The 19,016-nt window shown below is 43.4% G+C and overlaps 1 protein-coding gene across 1 annotated transcript; it reads left to right on the top strand.

The window, feature by feature from the left end:
* Positions 1–5,442: 5,442 nt before the first annotated feature.
* On the top strand, positions 5,443–7,354 carry LOC310714545 (ferritin heavy chain A-like). Its single transcript, XM_083519841.1, has 4 exons — positions 5,443–5,545; positions 6,260–6,406; positions 6,540–6,665; positions 7,179–7,354. Exons 1-4 carry the CDS (start codon positions 5,444–5,446, stop codon positions 7,332–7,334), a joined length of 531 nt encoding a protein of 176 aa, XP_083375967.1. The 5' UTR covers position 5,443; the 3' UTR covers positions 7,335–7,354.
* The last annotated feature ends 11,662 nt before the right edge of the window (positions 7,355–19,016 follow it).

The following is a 19,016-nucleotide window of genomic DNA, read 5'->3' as shown; positions in this document are numbered from 1 at the left end:
AAACTGTTCTCAACGTGAGGTACCACTTTAGCTAATGGAGCCTCCCGCTGCCGCACGATTTCTGTTCTCATCCTGAAGCAAAGTTCTTAACCTGAGGTACTATTTCTGGGTTAGCGGAGTCTGTAACCTGAAGCATCTGTAACCTGAAGTGTCTGTAACCTGAGGTACTACTGTAGTCCCCAAAGGTACATAAAGTGATTGTGGATCAGCTCTCACTCAAAAGTGTAGTAGACTGATGATCAGACTTTTGTGTGCTATCGTTCGGTGAGACACCTCATAATTTTTCTGATTGGTCCAAATATTGGATGGGGAGCAATACAACAAGCCATTGCCTAATGAGACTTCCTCCTTAGGGTCTTCTTTGCAGGTTGATGGGGTCACTCGTCTTTGCCAGACTTTGTGGAAATGGGGCTTCAAGATCATGCCATTCCAGCTGGGTGCCATGGCTCCTTATGTTCCTCCTGGAAGAGAAAATGGCCGGAAGGGGGAAAAGTATGATCAGCGGAGTATGCAAAGCTTCAGCAGAGTTTTCCAGCAGAACACCAAAATTATCCTGCTTTCCAGTAGTCAGCCTTTTCCAGTGTTTCTGGTTAAGAAAACTCCTTTCTCACTTCGTTCAGTGTTTATTGTCTCACTAGTGAGGTAGGAGAGCTGGGGGGGGGGGAATCACACCTGGAAACCAATGTGCCCCTTTGGTTTCAGATAGTACAGGGACAGCTGCATATTCCTGCCTTGCAGGGGGTTGGACTAGATGATCCTCAGGGTCCCTTCCAACTTGACGATCCTATGATTCTAGAAGAGGCTAAAAAGCCCGGGACACAAATTTGCATAGCCCTCTAGTGGTTATGGTGGCTCATTTACCAGAAGTTACATATTTAGTGTTAGCTCTGGAAGTGTGCACTCAATTCTGACCAAACTATCTAGTTTGCCCAGGCATTTGATGGCTGAAAAACCACTGTTATTTCATCTCCTCTCACAGAGGTGCTTGGCTGATCAGCTGCTGGGTGATGCATTTGGGGTTCAGTGCAGAACCAATACTGCATACCCCAAACACATGGCGCAAGGCACAGGAGAACGACTACATCTGGAGTCCCCAATGTGATGTCTTGAGACACCCCTTTGGCACTCACCAAACCAACTTCCTAAGTTGTTTTTTAATGCATTTTGGGTCCTTTTGGGGTTGTGTAAGAGGGGAGTTACCTGGGGTTTTTTGGGAGGGGTAGGGTGCCTGTTTCTTTATCTGGGATTTTTTTTGGGGGGGAGATGGGCATTGCAGTTATTTTACCTGTTTGGAAGTGGGGTTCTGGGCATCATGCGCTTTTCCCAGTCAGATGGGTATTTTGGGGATTCCCAGCAATTCTTCACATTTGCAAACGTGTCCCTGGATCCAAAAACGTTGGATAGCCCCGAACTGTGTGATGAAGTCTTTCTCCAGCTCCACATCATTCTGTAAAGCACTTTGAAGCCTTTGGCACATGGGTAGGCAAACTAAGGCCCAGGGGCTGGATCCGGCCCAATCGCCTTCTCAATCCGGCCCGCGGACAGTCCAGGAATCAGCATGTTTTTACATGAGTAGAATGTGTGCTTTTATTTAAAATGCATCTCTGGGTTATTTGTGGGACATAGGAATTTGTTCATTCCCCCCCTCAAAATATAGTCTGGCCCCCCACAAGGTCTGAGGGACAGTGGACTGGCCCCCTGCTGAAAAAGTTTGCTGACCCCTGCTTTGGCACATCTAGAAGTCTGAAAGTTGCAGTTGTGCTTAAGTTGCTGACAGCAATTTCTACAAGCAACATAAATGCATTAAAAGTTCATCTGAGCATAAGGAAACTATCTCCTCCTCTCCCTCCCCGCACCCACCCCCTTCCAGCATTTTTAATTTATGTGTTTCCCCAACAATAAATTCCAATTTCAGTTTGAAAGGCTGCATGTAATGTAAAGATACCGAACAATATTGCTTTGGGATGGTGCAACACAATTACTCTTCCTTCCTTTTCGTTATTATTTTTCTAAACTATTGATTTTACTGTACTTTCTTTGATTGTGTTGGCTTGTAATTATTATATTTTTTTTGAATTCAATAATTTAACTGTCTACCTACAACAAAGTTCTTTGACCACTTTGTTTTCTAGCTGGGCTCCTATGTCTTTAAGAAAACAGCTGGTGCAATTTCCCCCATCAACACACCCACTTTGCTGGAAAGATTTCACTTGCAGAATTTCTGCTAATGCAACATCCGATGAAGTCACAGGTGAAAATTTCTGGAAGGCGATTCTGGCCATTGCAGGAGTGCCAACTTGGCCCTGTGACCGTGGGTGCCTGGGGCTGTGGGTGCCATACAGCGTGCATGGCCCTGGCACTGAAATTTGTGGGTATTCAGCCTCATTATGGGGAATTTTGTGGGTGCTCGGGCACACAGGGCCCCAGGGAGTTGGCACCTATGCTGGCCAATGTGAAGTTCAGTGAACATTGTGGAATTGATAAGCCCTATTGCCAATCGTATGTTCAATCTCTTTCAGTACAATCTATATCTATCTATCTGTTCAGAAGTAAATTCCAGTTTTTCAGTGGGTTTACTCTCAGGTATAGCAGTGCTCTGCCTCCATGTTTGGAGACACTAATGCAGGCATCCCCAGGCTTGGCCCTCCAGATGTTTTGGGACTAGAACTCCCATCATCACTAGCTAACAGGACAAGTGGTCTGGGATGATGGGAATTGTAGTCCCAAAACATCTGGAGGGCCAAGCCTGGGGATGCCTGAACTAAAGATTTTGAATCCCAGTTGCTCCACTTCACAGGAGGGAGAGTGCTCTTGCATTTGAATCCTGCTTGTGAGTTTCCTACAGGCATTTGGCTGGTCAACGTGAGAACAGGATACTGGCCTGATCCAGCAGGCTCTTTGCATGTTCTCATGCTCTTACAGTTTTATTAACGGCGCTTCAATCTCACTGTTCCTCTACAGAGGTATATATATTCAGATTTCCACACTTTATACTCACAATAACCCCATGAGGTAGGTTCACCTGAGACATTTTCTCCTAAATGCACCCACTGATCAGAATGGCATAGTGTGGAAGGAGAATCCAGACAGGACCAACATAGGGTGACTGGGAGTAACCCATCCCTGGCATCAGATTTTGGGTACCAATAAAGGTCAGCAGATCACCATTATTGTTACCACAATGCAGGGCTTTCTAGAAAGGCCAGTGATGTACAGGATGTCATACGCTAGTGCTGTGTCATAAGAACATAACAAGAGTCCTGTTGGATCAAGCCCATGACCCATCAAGTCCTGTTCTCATAGTGGGCAGCCAGATGCCTGTTGGAAACCCATAAGCATGACCCCATCACAAAACCATCATCCCAAGCAACTGGTATACGGAAGCATTACTGCTTCCATCCATAGAGGCACAGCATGGCCATGGTGGCTAGTAGCCATTGATGGCTTTGTCCTCCATGTTTTTCTTTATTCCTCTTTTAAAGCCATCCAAGTTGGTAGTCATCATTGCCTTCCATAGTTTAACTGCATGAGGAAGGACTTCGTTTTATCTGTCCTGGATCTTCCAACATTCCTTTTTATTGGATGTTCATGAGTTCTAGAGTTGTCTCTGGTGCTTCAGTGAGAGATACAGAAATCTTGCTCAAACTTTCCGAGCACAATTCAAAGTGTTGGTGTTGACCTTTAAAGCCCTAAACAGCCTCGGCCCTGTATACCTGAAGGAGTAATCTCCACTTCCACTGGACTGAGGTCCAGCTCCAAGGACTATCTGGCATGTCCCTCATTGTGAGATGTGAGGCTACAGGGACCAAGGCAGAGGGCCTTCTTGGTAGTTGCGCCCACCCTGTGGAACACCATCCCATTAGATATGAAACAGGCAAACAACTGTATGACTTTTAGAAGACATCTGAAGGCAGCCCAGTTCAGGGAAGCTTTTAATGGTTGATCTTTTCTGTGTTTTTAATATTTTGTTGGGAGCTGCCCAGAGTGACTGGGGCAACCCAGGCAGATGGGCGGCATATAAATAATAAAATTGCTTTTGTTGTTGCTGCTGCTGCCGTTACTCTTCAAGTGCATGTTGAAACATTAAGAAGAAAACACAAGCCTGTCTATGTGTCCTTGTTCTATCTGTCACCTGACAATCCACTACCTCTGTGTGTGGGGGGGGGGGGAATAATACAAAATCCTAAAAGGGAGCTGCACCAATCCATGCATGGTGGTGTCACTTGTAGAGAATGGCGCTTTCACGGCTCATGTTCAATGGTAATCCACATGGGTGATGAATTAGTTTCCCCCTATCCTGTTCCTTTATTGATCTCTGGTTTTGGCAAGGATGCATAGCTGTCAACTTTTCCCTTTTCTTGCGAGGGATCCTATTTGGAATAAGGGAATTTCCCTTAAAAAAAGGGAAACGTTGACAGCTATGCAAGGATGGGGAACCTTTGACCCTCCAGATGTTGTTGGAGGGAACTCCAGTCTCCATCCGCCTAAGCTAGTGTGGCCAATAGACAGGGGCGGTGGGAGCAGTAGTCCCACAACATCAGAAGGGCAACAGATTCCTCATCCCTGCATAAGAGGAAAGGTAATAATGCATGGGTTGCATGAATAAATTCCTATGTCCAAACCCCAGCATCTCCTGAATGGGCCAAGAAAGACTCCTGTTGTCCTCCAGATGTTGTTGGACTCCAGGAACATCTGGTAGGTGCCATGATAGCTACCCATGCTTTTGTCTCACTACACCACACTGGCCCTCAAGGCTGAGTACAATACTCTACCTTATGTATCTCTTACTGAATCTGAGGTTATGATGAATAATTGTAAAATTTGCACACACACCCAGTTCGAGTTCCTATATGCTCGTCTTTCACTTGTGCAGGAGAATGAAGAAGGTGGCAGATTTGCTCTTATGCATGAATTCACTCCCAGCTCTGCACATCTCTTCAAAGTTCATAGTCTAGTCCTATGCATGCCTACTCAGAAGCAAGTCCCATTGAGTTCAATTGAATTGTTCCTGTGTAGGCATGCCCTAGGATTGTGCTGTGAGTCTTTGCCCTTCCCTACAAATTCGTGCTTCTTCCTTAAACTCCTGCAGCTGTGATGGAAACAACCCACAAAGTAGTGCAAAAAAAAAAAAAAACCCACAACTGATTAAGTATCCCCCCTCTCTCTCTAAAAAAAAAAAGGGCCGAAAATGGTCAAATAAGACTTGATTACTAGGTGGAGACCAAATTGTCATCAGCTGCTAGCTTTGTCCCATTCTGCTGAGTCATTCTCCCACCCCCAGAGCCAACTGGCATTTCTATTGGATGATTCTGCTGCTAATCACAAACAAGTTACCTGCCCCAAATGGTATAAAAACCACTAGGGCTGCCCGTTTTTCTACACCACCAGCAGTGTAGGGCTTGTAGTGTTGTTTGGTCTCAGTTTATTTTGCTAGGATACAGAGATGTCTTCTCAGGTGTGCCAGAACTTCCATGCTGACTGTGAAGCTACCTTGAACCAGCTGGTGAATCTGGAGTTGAATGCTAGCTATGTTTATCTGTCTATGGTAAGTGACTTTTGGCTATCTAATAGGAAGAACCTGGTTGCAACTTGTTTGTGTCATTTTAGATTTACCCCAGTCTTAAGTATGTTTGTTAAGCTTCAAGTCTCATGTAGCTTATTGGGTTGTTTTTCTAAGTAAGTGTGCTATAGGTGGGAGAATGTGCTTCTGATAAACTGTAACAGTTACAGGGTCTGGAAGACCCTTGATGCTTTACCATGTCTTTCAACTCCAGACCTGTTAGAACCCTTAGTGAAGTAACCATGCTGAATTGTTATAATTAGCATTCTGCACTGTAAGAATGTAGTTATTATGGTAACTAGGAAGCTTTTCCAGTACACTGGAGGGGTTTTTAGTTTGCTTTTACTACCTCTATGTGAAAATAAAAAAATTCCTTCCAGTAGCACCTTAAAGACCAACTAAGTTAGTTCTTGGTATGAGCTTTCGTGTGCATGCACACTACTTCACTTCTCTATGTGGAAGGTGCTTGTGGAGAAACTCAGGTCTGGGGGCTGAAGGTGGTCAACCAACTCTCTATCTGTACTACTGCTACAGTAGGCCATCTATTCAAGTAGTATCTTTTCAGATGTTGTGTCAATGCAAAGTGGAGAACAGTGAGTCCAAAATACATGGACACATCTGGGGTGGGAAGGGATATGCTTGCATATTGGCTACATGTCCTCATCTGACTATGACCTGTATTTTTCCTTCCCCTTCCAGTCCTACCACTTTGACCGGGATGATGTTGCCTTGTGTCACATGGCCAAGTTCCTGAAGGAGCAGTCCGAAGAAAAGTGGGAGCATGCAGACAAGTTCCTGAAATACCAGAACAAGAGAGGGGGGCGCATCTTGCTGAAGGACCTCAAGGTAAGTGAACGTGGAAGATCTTTAGCTGGGCTTCATTTGGGAGGAGAGTGTGTGTTGTGATTTGATAGTGCTGTTTGCATGTAGCAAGACACAGGCTGGTGTTCTGAGTCTCTGTATCTGATTTTTGGCACAGAAGCCAGAGAAGGACGAGTGGGGCAACAGCTTGGATGCCCTGCAGTCGGCCCTGCAGCTGGAGAAAAGGATGAACCAGGCCTTGCTGGATCTGCACAAGCTGGCAACAGAGAAGGGAGACCCTCATGTAAGTTCTCAACAATGCTACATTCTCCAGGAGTCTCGTGCTTCATAGGTTTAGGAGGGTTAGTTAGCTCTGAGCTACCTGTGAAAATTCCCATCCCACGTGCAAGGTTTGTTTCCTTCCATAAAACCAGCACCAATGCCTAGTATATCTTTAATTTCTCTGTGGCATTCAAAAACTGGAAGGGTGTAGCCTTGTTGTAGCCCTTCCATGGTTTGACACAATTGGTGGCTGTTGGTTTTGGTTTAGCTTATCTAGAGAAAGTTAAAGCTACATGCCTTATTCCCCTTGTGACCCAGTTCTTAAACAAGATGTATACAAAAGTTTTAATCCACTGGTAGGAAATCTGTGACCCTCCAGATGTGGTTGGATTGCAGCTATCACAAACTCTAATCGCTGTTCAGGCAGGCTGGTTTGATCTGAAATCCAACATCTGGAGGGTGGCAGATTCTCTTTGTCCATAGCTTATGGTGAATAATATGTGCAGTTGACCAGTGCTTGTCTTTCACCTTTCAGCTGTGTGACTTCCTGGAGTCTGAGTTCCTGGAGGAAGAGGTGAAGGTCATCAAGCAGCTGGGAGACCACCTCACGAACCTGAGGCGCCTGGGACTGCCCCAGAATGGCACAGGGGAGTACCTGTTTGACAAGCTCAGTTTGAAGAGCAGCAGCTGAATCCTCTCATCACTTTAGAAAAAGAGAAAAATTTGTAGTCAATTTGTGTAGTGTAATGTTCAAGAATAAAATAAATTATTGGCATGAATCTCTAGTCGTGTGGTGTTCTGGTTAGGGATGAGAACTTTTGTTGGAAGCTCTTTGGCAAAATGGAGTGGGACAACCCAAATGCACTCAGGCCAGGGTGTGGTCTGAAGGTACACAAGTCCACTACTACTATGAAGTAAAGCAGGTCTGGGTCTGGTACTTGGATGGGCAGCTACTGCAGAACCACATATGATGCCTTGGTTTCTAGGACGGAAAAGAGGTTGGATATAAATGTGAAGAAATTACACTTACTGCCCTGTAGCCTTCTTGAAGATTTTATGGGTGGCCTAAAATGCATATGAACCATAGACATTTGGTTGGTCAGAGAACTAGGGGCTGGACTAAATGGGCCTTGGGTCTGGTTCAGAAGGTCTCTCAAGTTCTTAAGCCACCTTGAGATTGGAAACTTCGATAGTAGTTGCATAAGATACTGAGAAATTTCATGGCGCAGCCAGCACACTTCAGTTCTCTTGTTTGCCTGAAGCAGTCTCCCCAATCAATCAGTGTTGCGTTGTTTTAGAAAACTAATGAACTTGCAAAATAAACCCAGTTGGTATTTACAGAATGCTTTATCCTCTACCCAAGAGTACTTACTCTCCATGAGAATATTCCCTTTGGAAGGCTAAATATTTAAATGTAGAAATACAAAAAGAAAATGGCACACATTCCCCATGCATCCTTTTACTGACAAGCTCATCACTTCAAGTTAAAAACAACTTAGCCCATGAGCAAAATGTTCCAGGAGCAGTTCAAAGCTCCCTCTGAAGCTTTGCTGTGGCATTCAGAGTTTTCTTTTAAACTTCACCCTCCAATTATTGTTACCAGTTGGTCACTTCTGTCCTTCCTGGGTGTCTATGAATGGTAGTTTCCATCTGACTTTGAGAGCAAGAAAATAAAGTTGGACAGAATGATGTGTCTCCAGTTAACAATTTCCCACTGCAATATGGAGCAATTGATTGCTTGTGGGAAATGCTGATAGGCCATCGAGTTCCACACTGCATTAGCAAGAACGTCTGTAAATAGGAACTAGGTGTATTGATTTCCATGCCAGCAGGGCTAATCGCCTCCAAAGTGCAGCTCCTTTCCTTGATGTGGAAGGAAACTATATCATAGGAAGGGGCCTTACACCAAGTCAGATCATTGCTCTACCAAGCTCAGTGTTGTATACACCAACCGGCAGCATCTCTCCAGGGTTTCAGGCATGAGGTGTCTCCCAGCCCTGCCTGGAGATGTTGCCGACTGAACCTAGGACCTTCTGCATGCAAAACAGGATCTCTACCACTGAGCTCGTTTCCAGTTCTTTCACGCAGTTGCTGCAGAACGTGCTTGGGATCCATGGTAGAACATCTGCTTGGTATGGAGAAGACTCGTGGTGGTGGAGGTGGTCCACGAGGGCAAATGGAGCACTGCTTCATCAGCCTCAGTCTGCTCACAGCCAGCTCCCACCCACCTGCCTCCACCCTCATATATTCCAACAGCTTGTTTGCAGGATTCCTTTAGGGTAGCCTGATGGCAGGCAACTCCCCACTTACACAGGGGTTATGTTTCAGGCACTGGATGCTTAGCATTGTGGACCTCATTCAGTGGTCCTTCCCTGTTGGAATTCAGGTGGTTGACGATCTTTCGATTTTGCCAGGCACTATTAGGAAGTTTTCTCTTCTGCAATGAATTTCATCCATGATATGCTTCTTTTGCCATCCTGACATACACCACAAAAAACCTGGGTGATATAGAAAGCTGAAATAAATACAGTAGTGCCCCGCAAGATGAATGCCTCACAAGATGGAAAACTCGCTAGACGAAAGAGTTTTCCGTTTTGGAGGTGCTTTGCAAAACGAATCTCCTATGGGCTTGCTTCGCAAGACGAAAATGTCTTGTGAGTTCCTGCTGGTTTTTTTTCCTCCCCCCCTTTTTCTAAGCCGCTAAGCCGCTTATCAGCTGATCCGATCAGCAGATAAGCCGCTAAAAGCCGCTAATAGCGCTAATCCGCTAATCCGTCAATGGGCTTGCTTCGCAAGACAAAAAAATCGCTAGACGAAGAGAATCACAGAACGGATTCTTTTCGTCTTGCGAGGCACCACTGTAATTGTTCAGTCTCTGACATGTCCACACACTCCATCATTTCTCCAATGAAAATAGGGATGTCCTATTTATTTATTTATTTTCATGTTTATTAATTATTATATTACATTATTAATTAATTAATTAATTAATACCCCACCCATCTGCCTGGGTTGGCCCAGCCACTCTAGGCAGCTTGCAACATATATAAAAACAGTATACAACATTTTTTTAAAAAACAACAACAATGCCTTCAGACATCTTCTAAAGGTTGTATATTTACTTATCTCCTTGGCTCGGGGGTCGCATAGCTCCATACCCTCCAACATTTCTCCAATGAAAATAGGGACGTTCTAAGGAAAAGTGCGCCATTCCAGGATCAAATCCGCAATTGGGATGCCTTCTGTAAATCCAGGTCAGTCCCAAGAAAATGGGGATACATGGGGGGTCTGCATGTCCAGGGAGCGCTAGGAGATATCCTTGTCTGAAGCCCTGGAGAACTGCTTCCTGTCAGTGTAGACAATACTGAGTTGGAAGGACCAGAGGTCTGACACAGAATTCCTATGTCTGTGTGGCAACAAAATGCACATCTGTTATGTGAAACTGCCTTATCCTGGGCCAGATCATTTGTACTGCATCTGATTTGTATGCAGAAAACCCCAGGTTTGATCCCTAGCATCTCCTGGTGGGTCTGGGAATGTCTCCTACCTGGAACCCTGGAGAACCATGGACGATTGCTCTCTTGAACTAAGTGCCTTAGAAAATGGAGCTGTGAGGGTGCAGGTTGATGGTGCTTGAGTAAAAGACACCAGGAGAGACCACCAGATACCCACAGGCATGCTAGTCTTAGGGATGCGGGTGGTGCTGTGGACTCAACCATTGAGCCTCTTGGGCTTGCCAATCAGAGGGTCGGCGGTTTGAATCCCCACAACGGGGTGAGCTCCCATTGCTCTGTCCCAGCTCCTGCCAACCTAGCAGTTCAAAAGCACACCAGTGCAAGTACACAAATAGGTACCACTGCGGCAGGAAGGTAAATGGCATTTCCATGCGCTCTGCCTTCCATCATGGTGTTCCATTGTGCCACAAGCGGTTTAGTCCTGCTGGCCACATGATTCAGAAAGCTGTCTGTGGACAAACACCGGCTCCCTCGGCCAGAAAGTAAGTGCCACAACCCCATAGTTGCCTTTGACTGGACAGCTGAGGCTCCAATACTTTGGCCACATCATGAGAAGAGAAGACTCCCTGGAAAAGACCCCGATGCTGGGAAAGATGGAAGGCACAAGGAGAAGGGGACGACAGAGGACGAGATGGTGGGACAGTGTTCTCGAAGCTACGAACATGAGTTTGACCAAACTGCGGGAGGCAGTTGGAAGACAGGAGTGCCTGGCGTGCTCTCGTCCATGGGGTCATGAAGAGTCAGACACAACTAAACGACTATACAACAACAACAAACCGTCCAGGGGTCCTTTACCTTTTACCTTTACCTAGTCTTAGTAAGGTCTTTGTAGCACTGGAGCTTTGATTCATCTCTTGATTAGCTTAAGGATAGGCTGAGATATCAAATAGCTGGACCAGCCAGCAAAATGCTCCTGTAAAATTTACAAGCCGAACACAAAAGCACCCCCCCCCCTCGACAAAACCTAGTCCCCTGAAAGATGCAGGGAAGCTCTGCATGCCTGGTTTGAGTCAGATCTATATAACTTGCCTCAGGAAATCTGGAATCAATTCCATCTCCAGCTTTCAGCAAATATTGGAGAAAGTCTCTTTGCCTGGATACCAGGTACTCCTGCTTTTTGCCTACAGCAGATACGTTTTCTAAGTTAAATTCTGCTTATTAACAAAGACATTTAGATGGAGACTTGGCGCAGTTTTAGAGAGTCAGACTCTGCCCTTCTATCCATTCCTTGGAGTATTCCCCACTTTCACTCTTATATGAGAAAATGCTTTAGAATTAAAACAACCATGCTGGAGAAGAATTTCTTAAAAATAATATTAACTTTTTAATAGGACAACTGTTTTGAGTACAGTGGTACCTCTGGTTACGAGCTTAATTCGTTCTGGAGGTCCGTTCTTAAGCTGAAACCATTCTTATCTTGAGGCGTCCTTTCTTCCCGCTGCGCGCACCTCTGGGGCACAACTTCTGCTTGTATCCTGGGGCAAAGTTCACAACCAGGAGCAACTACTTCCAGATTAGCGGAGCTCGTAACCCAAAGCGTGCGTAACCAGAAGCATTCGTAATCAGAGGTACCACTGTACAGGGAATTTTAAAAAATGCAATCGAAGAGTAGGGCTGTCAAAGAATTCAGACATAAAACAGGAACGGCAGCAGAAGTTGCTGTCATTCACTTATTCACTTATAAATTATTATTATTATTATTATTATTATTATTATTATTATTATTATTGGAAGTTTTTTAAATGTTTGATGTTTTATTGTGTTTTTAATATTCTGTTGGGAGCCGCCCAGAGTGTCTGGGGAAACCCAGCCTGATGGGTGGGGTATAAATAAATTGCTGTTGTTGTTGTTCTTGTTGTTTTTATCTGTCTGGACATCAGTCCAGCAAATTTGATTGGTATTTGCTGTTCTTGCTTTTAGCCCACAAATTATATATAATTGATTGTGGTATATGTGATTGATTATGGTTTTCTTCTTCCCCATTTGCATTGTGTTTCCTTTGCATTGTCATGAATGGGGTGGAATATCAATAACATACTTAATGTGCATAATGGATTTCACAAGTTATATCATTTTGCCAGTGGGGACAGCAGGGGTTGGACTAGATGACCCTTGGGGTCCCTTCCAACTTCTATGAGTCTATGAATAATGTAATTTTTGCTAGAATATGAAGTGCAGTTGAATGAAAGCAATGTTGCATGTGACAAATACAGGGCAGAACAGCCTTATCTCACTGTGTGTGAGCATAGCAGCCAGTCAACACACCTGCCTCTGACTGTTGGGCCAGGCTGGGAAATCATATCCAATGAGGATGTCATTTTAGGGTGTACCATTTTAAGGAGCAAAACTTGATATTTGCAAATTTCTTCAGTGAGCGGTCTTAAATATATATTTTTGAGTGTGAGGAATTCTAATCTGCCATTATTTTTTTGTGATTGGATAACATTTAGCTGGGTAAGTCTGCATTTGAAGAAGAAGCAAATAAACTTCTTACAGGAAACCAAAGACTTGTGATTTTATCTGCTGAAAATGTCAGATAATGCTAAACAACAACAACAAATAATTAAGATATACTATGACTGCAAGTACTTGGCAATCATTTTTAATGATTTCTGTGCAATTTTGCAGACCTTTTACTTACCAAGCAAAACCAAATCATACTGTATTCACTTAACCAAAATATATTTTGAATTCCCAAGTCATGTTACACCTTTTTAGCGCCCCGCATTTTTGGAACTGGAAAGTTGAAAACATGCCCTAATAACCACAGCACCTTTGAATGCAGAAGGATCAATCACTGCCATCTCTTTTCCTGTAAGACCTATTGCAGTCGTTAAGAGTCGTCAACAGGCTCATCTCAGCTATCTGCCAATCACCCATTCCCACCACCCTTCTGAGTAATACCCCTCCCCACCTTCTCACTAAATAGAAGGATCTGGCAACTTCTGTTTCAGTGTATCTGAAGAAGTGTGCATGCACACGAAAGCTCATACCAAGAACTAACTTAGTTGGTCTTTAAGGTGCTACTGGAAGGAATTTTTTTATTTTGCCATCTCTAGGTAGCACTGAAACCGACCCCTGTCTGATACCCTGGAGATCTACTGCCACTCAGTGTAGACCAAGGTTTCCCATACTTGGGTCTCCAGCTGTTTTTTGGACTACAAATCATCCCTGACCACTGGTCCTGCTAGAGACGATGGGAGTTGTAGTCTGTAGAGTCATCACACCACTGCCTCATGCTCAGTGTGTGATCAATCACAATCCCAAGGTCTTCTGTGCTGTGCCAGGGCACAAATGTGTTCAATTTGTCTTTCTTCAGCTGAATTGTGGGTGTACAGGCCGAGAGAAAACAAGGCAATTATTTCCTTTAGAATTATTTCTGGTCCAACACCAGCAGCTATGCCTAATTAGAAACTGGCTTGTATTTCATCCTGCAGGTGAGCCCAGTTATCTTCCATCTCCAGGTTCTTGGCTCCAAAAACTATATATTTAGATAAGTGCTTTGTCAAATATCTCTTTTCTATCTCTCCTGCCCCCTCCACAAATCATTCTCCACCATTTAGTGAGAAGCAAGTTTGGAGCCCAACAAGGGCCAAATGGAGAGGGCAGAAATATATGAGATTCTCAAGGGCGAGAATCGACCCTCAATTTACATTACTTTCAAGATAGTTGAGAGGTTTTAGCTGGTACCTTTTTGTATGACCATAAAGGAGACCAATAGATTCTAAATATTATTTTCTGTTGTATTTGTCTTAATTTAAGATCCATTGACACCTCTGGTATCAAGGCTAAAATACTTTCCCACTGTCTGGGTAGCATTGGAGAGGCCTCTCTGAAACATATGCTTGTACAGTGTTCTGTGCTTAACTAAATTCTGGGAGGAAGTGCTGGTCTGCATAACTATGACTGTGCAGAAAAAAGTTAAATCTTTCAGCAGAGAATATTCTTTTGAACTATATACCTATTGTATGGAAACTAACAATAGGGTGACAAAAATGGATTCTGCGTTCCACTGTCAAACAGCTCTTCCCATTAGAAAGTTCTTCCTGACATTTGGTCATAATCTCCTTTCTTGCAAGTTGAAGCCATTGGTTTGGGTCCTAGCTTCTGGAGCGGGAGAAAACAATCAGATCAGAGCATTCCAATAACTGTTTTACGATTCCTGGGCAGATCAGAACCCATAATTTCCTGTATTATACCCAACATTTTTGACCAAAATTGCCTGCAGCTCCAGGTCCTTTTATACCTCAAGCAGTACAGAGCTTTGACTATAAGTTATGTGGCATTAGATACTATTGAAATATAACTTTGAAATAGTTTTCTTTTAGATCTGCCTTTAGTAATACCACTAAAATATTTTTGAACAGCTAGTCCCAGTCTTCTTCTATGATTGATTTAAGTTCAGAAGGTTTCATTCCCATTTTTTCTCGAATAGGAGAGAATTGTGTGTGTGTGTGTGTGCAATTACTTTTCCTTTATCAGATTTTTCATGTTAAACAGCAATTGTTCATCTGAAAAAAAAAGATGTTTAATTTCCATTGTTCAATTGAAAAAAAAATAATGAAACAATGCGCTTGACTTGTTACTTCTTTGGCACCTTCATAGGATATATTGTGACTTTGCTCATACTATCTTCCCCAATTGAGTCCTTTCCAGATATCCTTGTTGATAGTCTGTCGTCTTTGCATTGTTATACTGCCATTTATTTTTTATTTTTTATTTTAAGATTTAAGCTAAAGGGGATAAAGTTGAAGTTAGCTTTGGAGAACAATTACCCCAAATCTTTAGTATTGATTTAGTGGAGGAAAGTAGATAATTTACAAGCTTCTTTGGTTTGAACCAAAGTCATTCCCATAATTGAGACTTGTACCATTCTGTTTCTCAGTTGAGTATATGGCATGCAACCATTACACAAAATAAAAGCATAAAAATAAAACAATAAACACTCATTAACAAAATTGTGTCAAATTGTATATACCACAATCATTACAGATATGAAATGATGCACATAGTCTAATGTGTATTGCTTAGATTGGTGACAATGAACAAAAGGTATTTTGTAACAATAGCAGTTAGAATTTATAGACATTTATAGGAAGGGGAGAGGAACAGGGTGATGGGGAAACAATTAAAATACATTTCATGCATGGCAGACGATGTTGTAAACTGTGGGTACTGTTCTACCTTATGCCTCATTATTTGTGTAATCAATAAAGTCACACCGACTACATTAATATTGTTGTGTTCTTTTTGGCCTGTGGTTGCTTTTAAAGACTTGTACTTTTCTGCTGTTAGCACTTGATTATGGTTCCTTCGAAACGATTCTAATGTCGCTGCTATTTTTGAGGCCTTATAAGATCTCTTTATAACTCCCACTCCATAAAGCATATTTTCTGATTTAGATTTTTGTTAGCTGTTCTGCTCTGACCATATTTTTCCTCTTATCGTTTTCTACAATTGAGGAAATTTAACTGATGGAAACGTTGACATCAGGAATAATATGTTTGGGGGCCACTGTTTCCCCCTCATCTATGATAGCTGGAGTTTCCTCCACTTTTACAGAACTAAGCTCTTAATAATCATTTAAGATAGCGTTCTTTTATTGTTTGTAGGTTGGGATGCTGCCACAAGCCCAGATAGCTTATAGATGTGCTTTATTATCGTGGCCCTTAAGCATTTCTGTATCTGTTGTTTATTCTGGTTGATCATGAAACATTTCAATTTTGTGTCTCAGGGCTGTTTGAAAACCCTTTGCCAGTGGCCGTGTCTTGTTCCTTTAGACCTTCAGAAATCCAAGGTTTAAGGAGCAGAGCAGGCTACATCAAAGCACAGAGCTGGGAGGGAGAAGTCATTTTCATTGCATGGAAACAGCTTCCTCCTCTTTGAACAAAGTATGCTCTCACTGCACATTAGCCTTGGCTCCAGGAGCAGAACAACTGGAAGCCCAATTTAAGCTAACCCTAACCCTTTGAAGCCCTGTTCTTACCTGTGAGTGTGAATTACTGTTAGGACCCTTATTAGTGAGGCCAATGTCACGTAAACAGGAATACAAGAACTAGTTAAAGGGGAAATGTATGGGCCCTATATTCTATATTATGCACTGCAATTGGATGAAAGGTAGTGAAGTACTGGAGTGGCAGAAGGTGGTTGAGTAGAGGATAAACAATTAAGACAATATATATTTGCCTATACAGTGGTACCTCTGGATGTGAACGGGATCTGTTCCGGAGCCCCGTTCGCATCCAGAATCGAACGCAACCCATGTCCGCATGTGTGCACATGCGCGGGTCGCGATTCGCCACTTCTGCGTGTGCGCGTGATGTCATTTTGACCATCTGCGCATGTGCAAGCAGAGAAACCCAGAAGTAATGCACTCCATTACTTCTGGGTCGCCGCAGCGCACAACCTAAAAATACTTATCCCAAAGCTACTTCAACCGGAGGTATGACTGTACAGTGGTACCTCGGATTACAGACGCTTCAGGTTACAGACTCCGCTAACCCAGAAATAGTACCTCGGGTTAAGAACTTTGCTTCAGGATGAGAACAGAAATCGTGTGGTGGCAGCAGGAGGCCCCATTAGCTAAAGTGGTACCTCAGGTTAAGAACAGTTTCAGGTTAAGAACGGACCTCCAGAACGAATTAAGTTCTTAACCTGAGGTACCGCTGTATAGTGTGTGCCCTGATGAAAATGTTCTTGCAGACTCTTTGAACTCTGCCTGGTAATGCATTACTGAATGAAGTCTGAAATTTGGTGTGAGCCTCTGTACTTGAGAAATTCCACTCCCGCACTTGACATATATGGTGTGTGCAGCTTTCACCAAACTGCCTTGTTGGCTGAATGGCGAGGCCTGGGCAGCCACGTTTGGCCTGTGGGTCAGGGGTCTCTCACCCTGTCCTAGAAAAACATACCCTCCAACATTTCTGGTGGGGTATGACTAGCTTGCAGCAGTCTTACTGCTCCCATTTTGTTCAGAGTATATCTCTCTCTCATTTTTAAAATAATGATAATAAGTGTTTATCTTTCCAGGTCCGGTATGTTTGCATCTTAGCGCTCATTTAACTCACACAATTTCAACAGGCTGGTTGAAATCCCACAAGTTAAGTGCAGACAAGGCAGAGAGCTTAAAAACTCTTTTCGCACTGGGAAAACTCAGCACAAGAAGAGCTTTTAAGCTATCTGCCTTGCTTGGGGCTCAAGGGCTCAGCTCTGCAAGGCTAGGTGTGTTTGCACATGCTTGGTTCCAAGGGAGCGCTTTGAGCATACATGCTTTTGCATATACATCATCCCTGGAATGTAAGCCCTATGCAAGATGTGGTTGTGCTTTAAAACAGGATAAACAAAACAAACAAAAACAAAACAAAACAGGATAAACAAAATTGTCTGGAGTCCCCCACCCCCACCCTGTGCAGAATAGTTGCAGAGGAAAACTACAGAAATGATATGTTCCATCTTAAAGGAATGTATCTATCCACAGTCTGCCGCAAATTGTAGGAGTTCTGAATCCATGTTCTTTCACGGCACCATTCCAAAGAAAATCAAAGCATCTCATTTGAAAGACACTTGTCTTTGTATTGGTTCTGTGTCCCCGCATCTTGTCATTTCATTTGTCCATCAGAGCAATGTCCCATATTTTCACCAACCGCATATCAAATTATGTCTGTATTCAGAGTCCTCCAATTCGTCATCATGGTAAGTTGAGTTGCAGTCATTAAATGTGTTATGAGTTATTTAGCAGTATTATCCTCAACAGGGTACTTCTTTACAGCCCATTCAAAGGTACCAAGCCTTTTCGGGAGTCAGTCTGCCGCTAACATGGACAATATCTGCACCTGCAGCATTTTTCAATTAAGCATCTCCATCCACATTCTACCGCATCTATCACAAGTGCCCCTCCCTTTTGAAACGCAGAATTAGAATTGGATTGGAGCAACTTGCATTTAAAGCATGGGTAGGCAAACTAAGGCCCGGGGGTCAGATCCAGCCCAATCGCCTTCTCCATCCGGCCCGCAGATGGTCCAGGAATCAGCATGTTTTTACATGAGTAGAATGTGTCCTTTTATTTAAAATGCATCTCTGGGTTATTTGTGAGGCCTGCCTGGTGTTTTTACATGAGTAGAATGTGTGCTTTTATTTAAAATGCATCTCTGGGTTATTTGTGGGGCATAGGAATTCATTCAATTTTTTCTTCTTCAAAATATAGTCTGCCCCCCCCCCAGGGTCTGAGGGATAGTGGACCAGCCCCCTGCTGAAAAAGTTTGCTGACTCCTGATTAAAGTATAAGGAGATTTGCAGGAGAATATCAGTTCAAGGAGATTATACCAGAGATGGTCTTAGCCAAGCTTGCAGTTCAGATGCTAAGCTGGACAACTGGTGTGCCAAATACTGTCCAGTTACATTTATAACTATCTTTTCACTGCTCTCGATCAACAAGACAGATGGCATTTGTGAGTTGTTTTTCCCTTGCGTCTTCTCCAGTTCACATGCAGCTTAATCAATCAAAATAACTGATTACAGACCATGCAGCCAGCACCACCTCAAAATCACAAGCCAAGCTGCCTGTCCTGTCATTTTTGCAATAGCATATAATAGGACTGCCACTCAGGCTCCCAGACTAATGTTGTCTGCTTTCTTTGTCTGCTTGTTTCGGCTTGGTATGCCATTCCATTAGACGTGATTTCAGACTCAGAGGACTCTGGGAAGAATCCAATAGAAACATCAGAAGCTGCCTGACAGTGAGACTCAATGGTTCGCCTAGTTCCAGTATTCAAAATGACAAACTGATGTGGAAATGGGGTGGGTGGAACTGACGATTGGGAAAATGACAAAATGGAGAGAAACCGATTTGTCCATCTACC

The sequence above is a fragment of the Podarcis liolepis genome (assembly GCF_965112155.1).
Source record: "Podarcis liolepis genome assembly, chromosome: 9".
NCBI lineage: Eukaryota > Metazoa > Chordata > Lepidosauria > Squamata > Lacertidae > Podarcis > Podarcis liolepis.
Note: the sequence above shows the minus strand (reverse complement) of the source record. Positions and strands in the feature narration are given on the sequence as shown.

Bases quoted from the DNA above. Each gene is read 5' to 3' on its own strand.
- LOC310714545 (XM_083519841.1), top strand. From the start codon at position 5,444: ATGTCTTCTCAGGTGTGCCAGAACTTCCATGCTGACTGTGAAGCTACC. The intron at 5,546-6,259 runs GTAAGTGACTTT...TTCCCCTTCCAG, and splicing joins GCTATGTTTATCTGTCTATG to TCCTACCACTTTGACCGGGA. The intron at 6,407-6,539 runs GTAAGTGAACGT...TTTTTGGCACAG, and splicing joins TCTTGCTGAAGGACCTCAAG to AAGCCAGAGAAGGACGAGTG.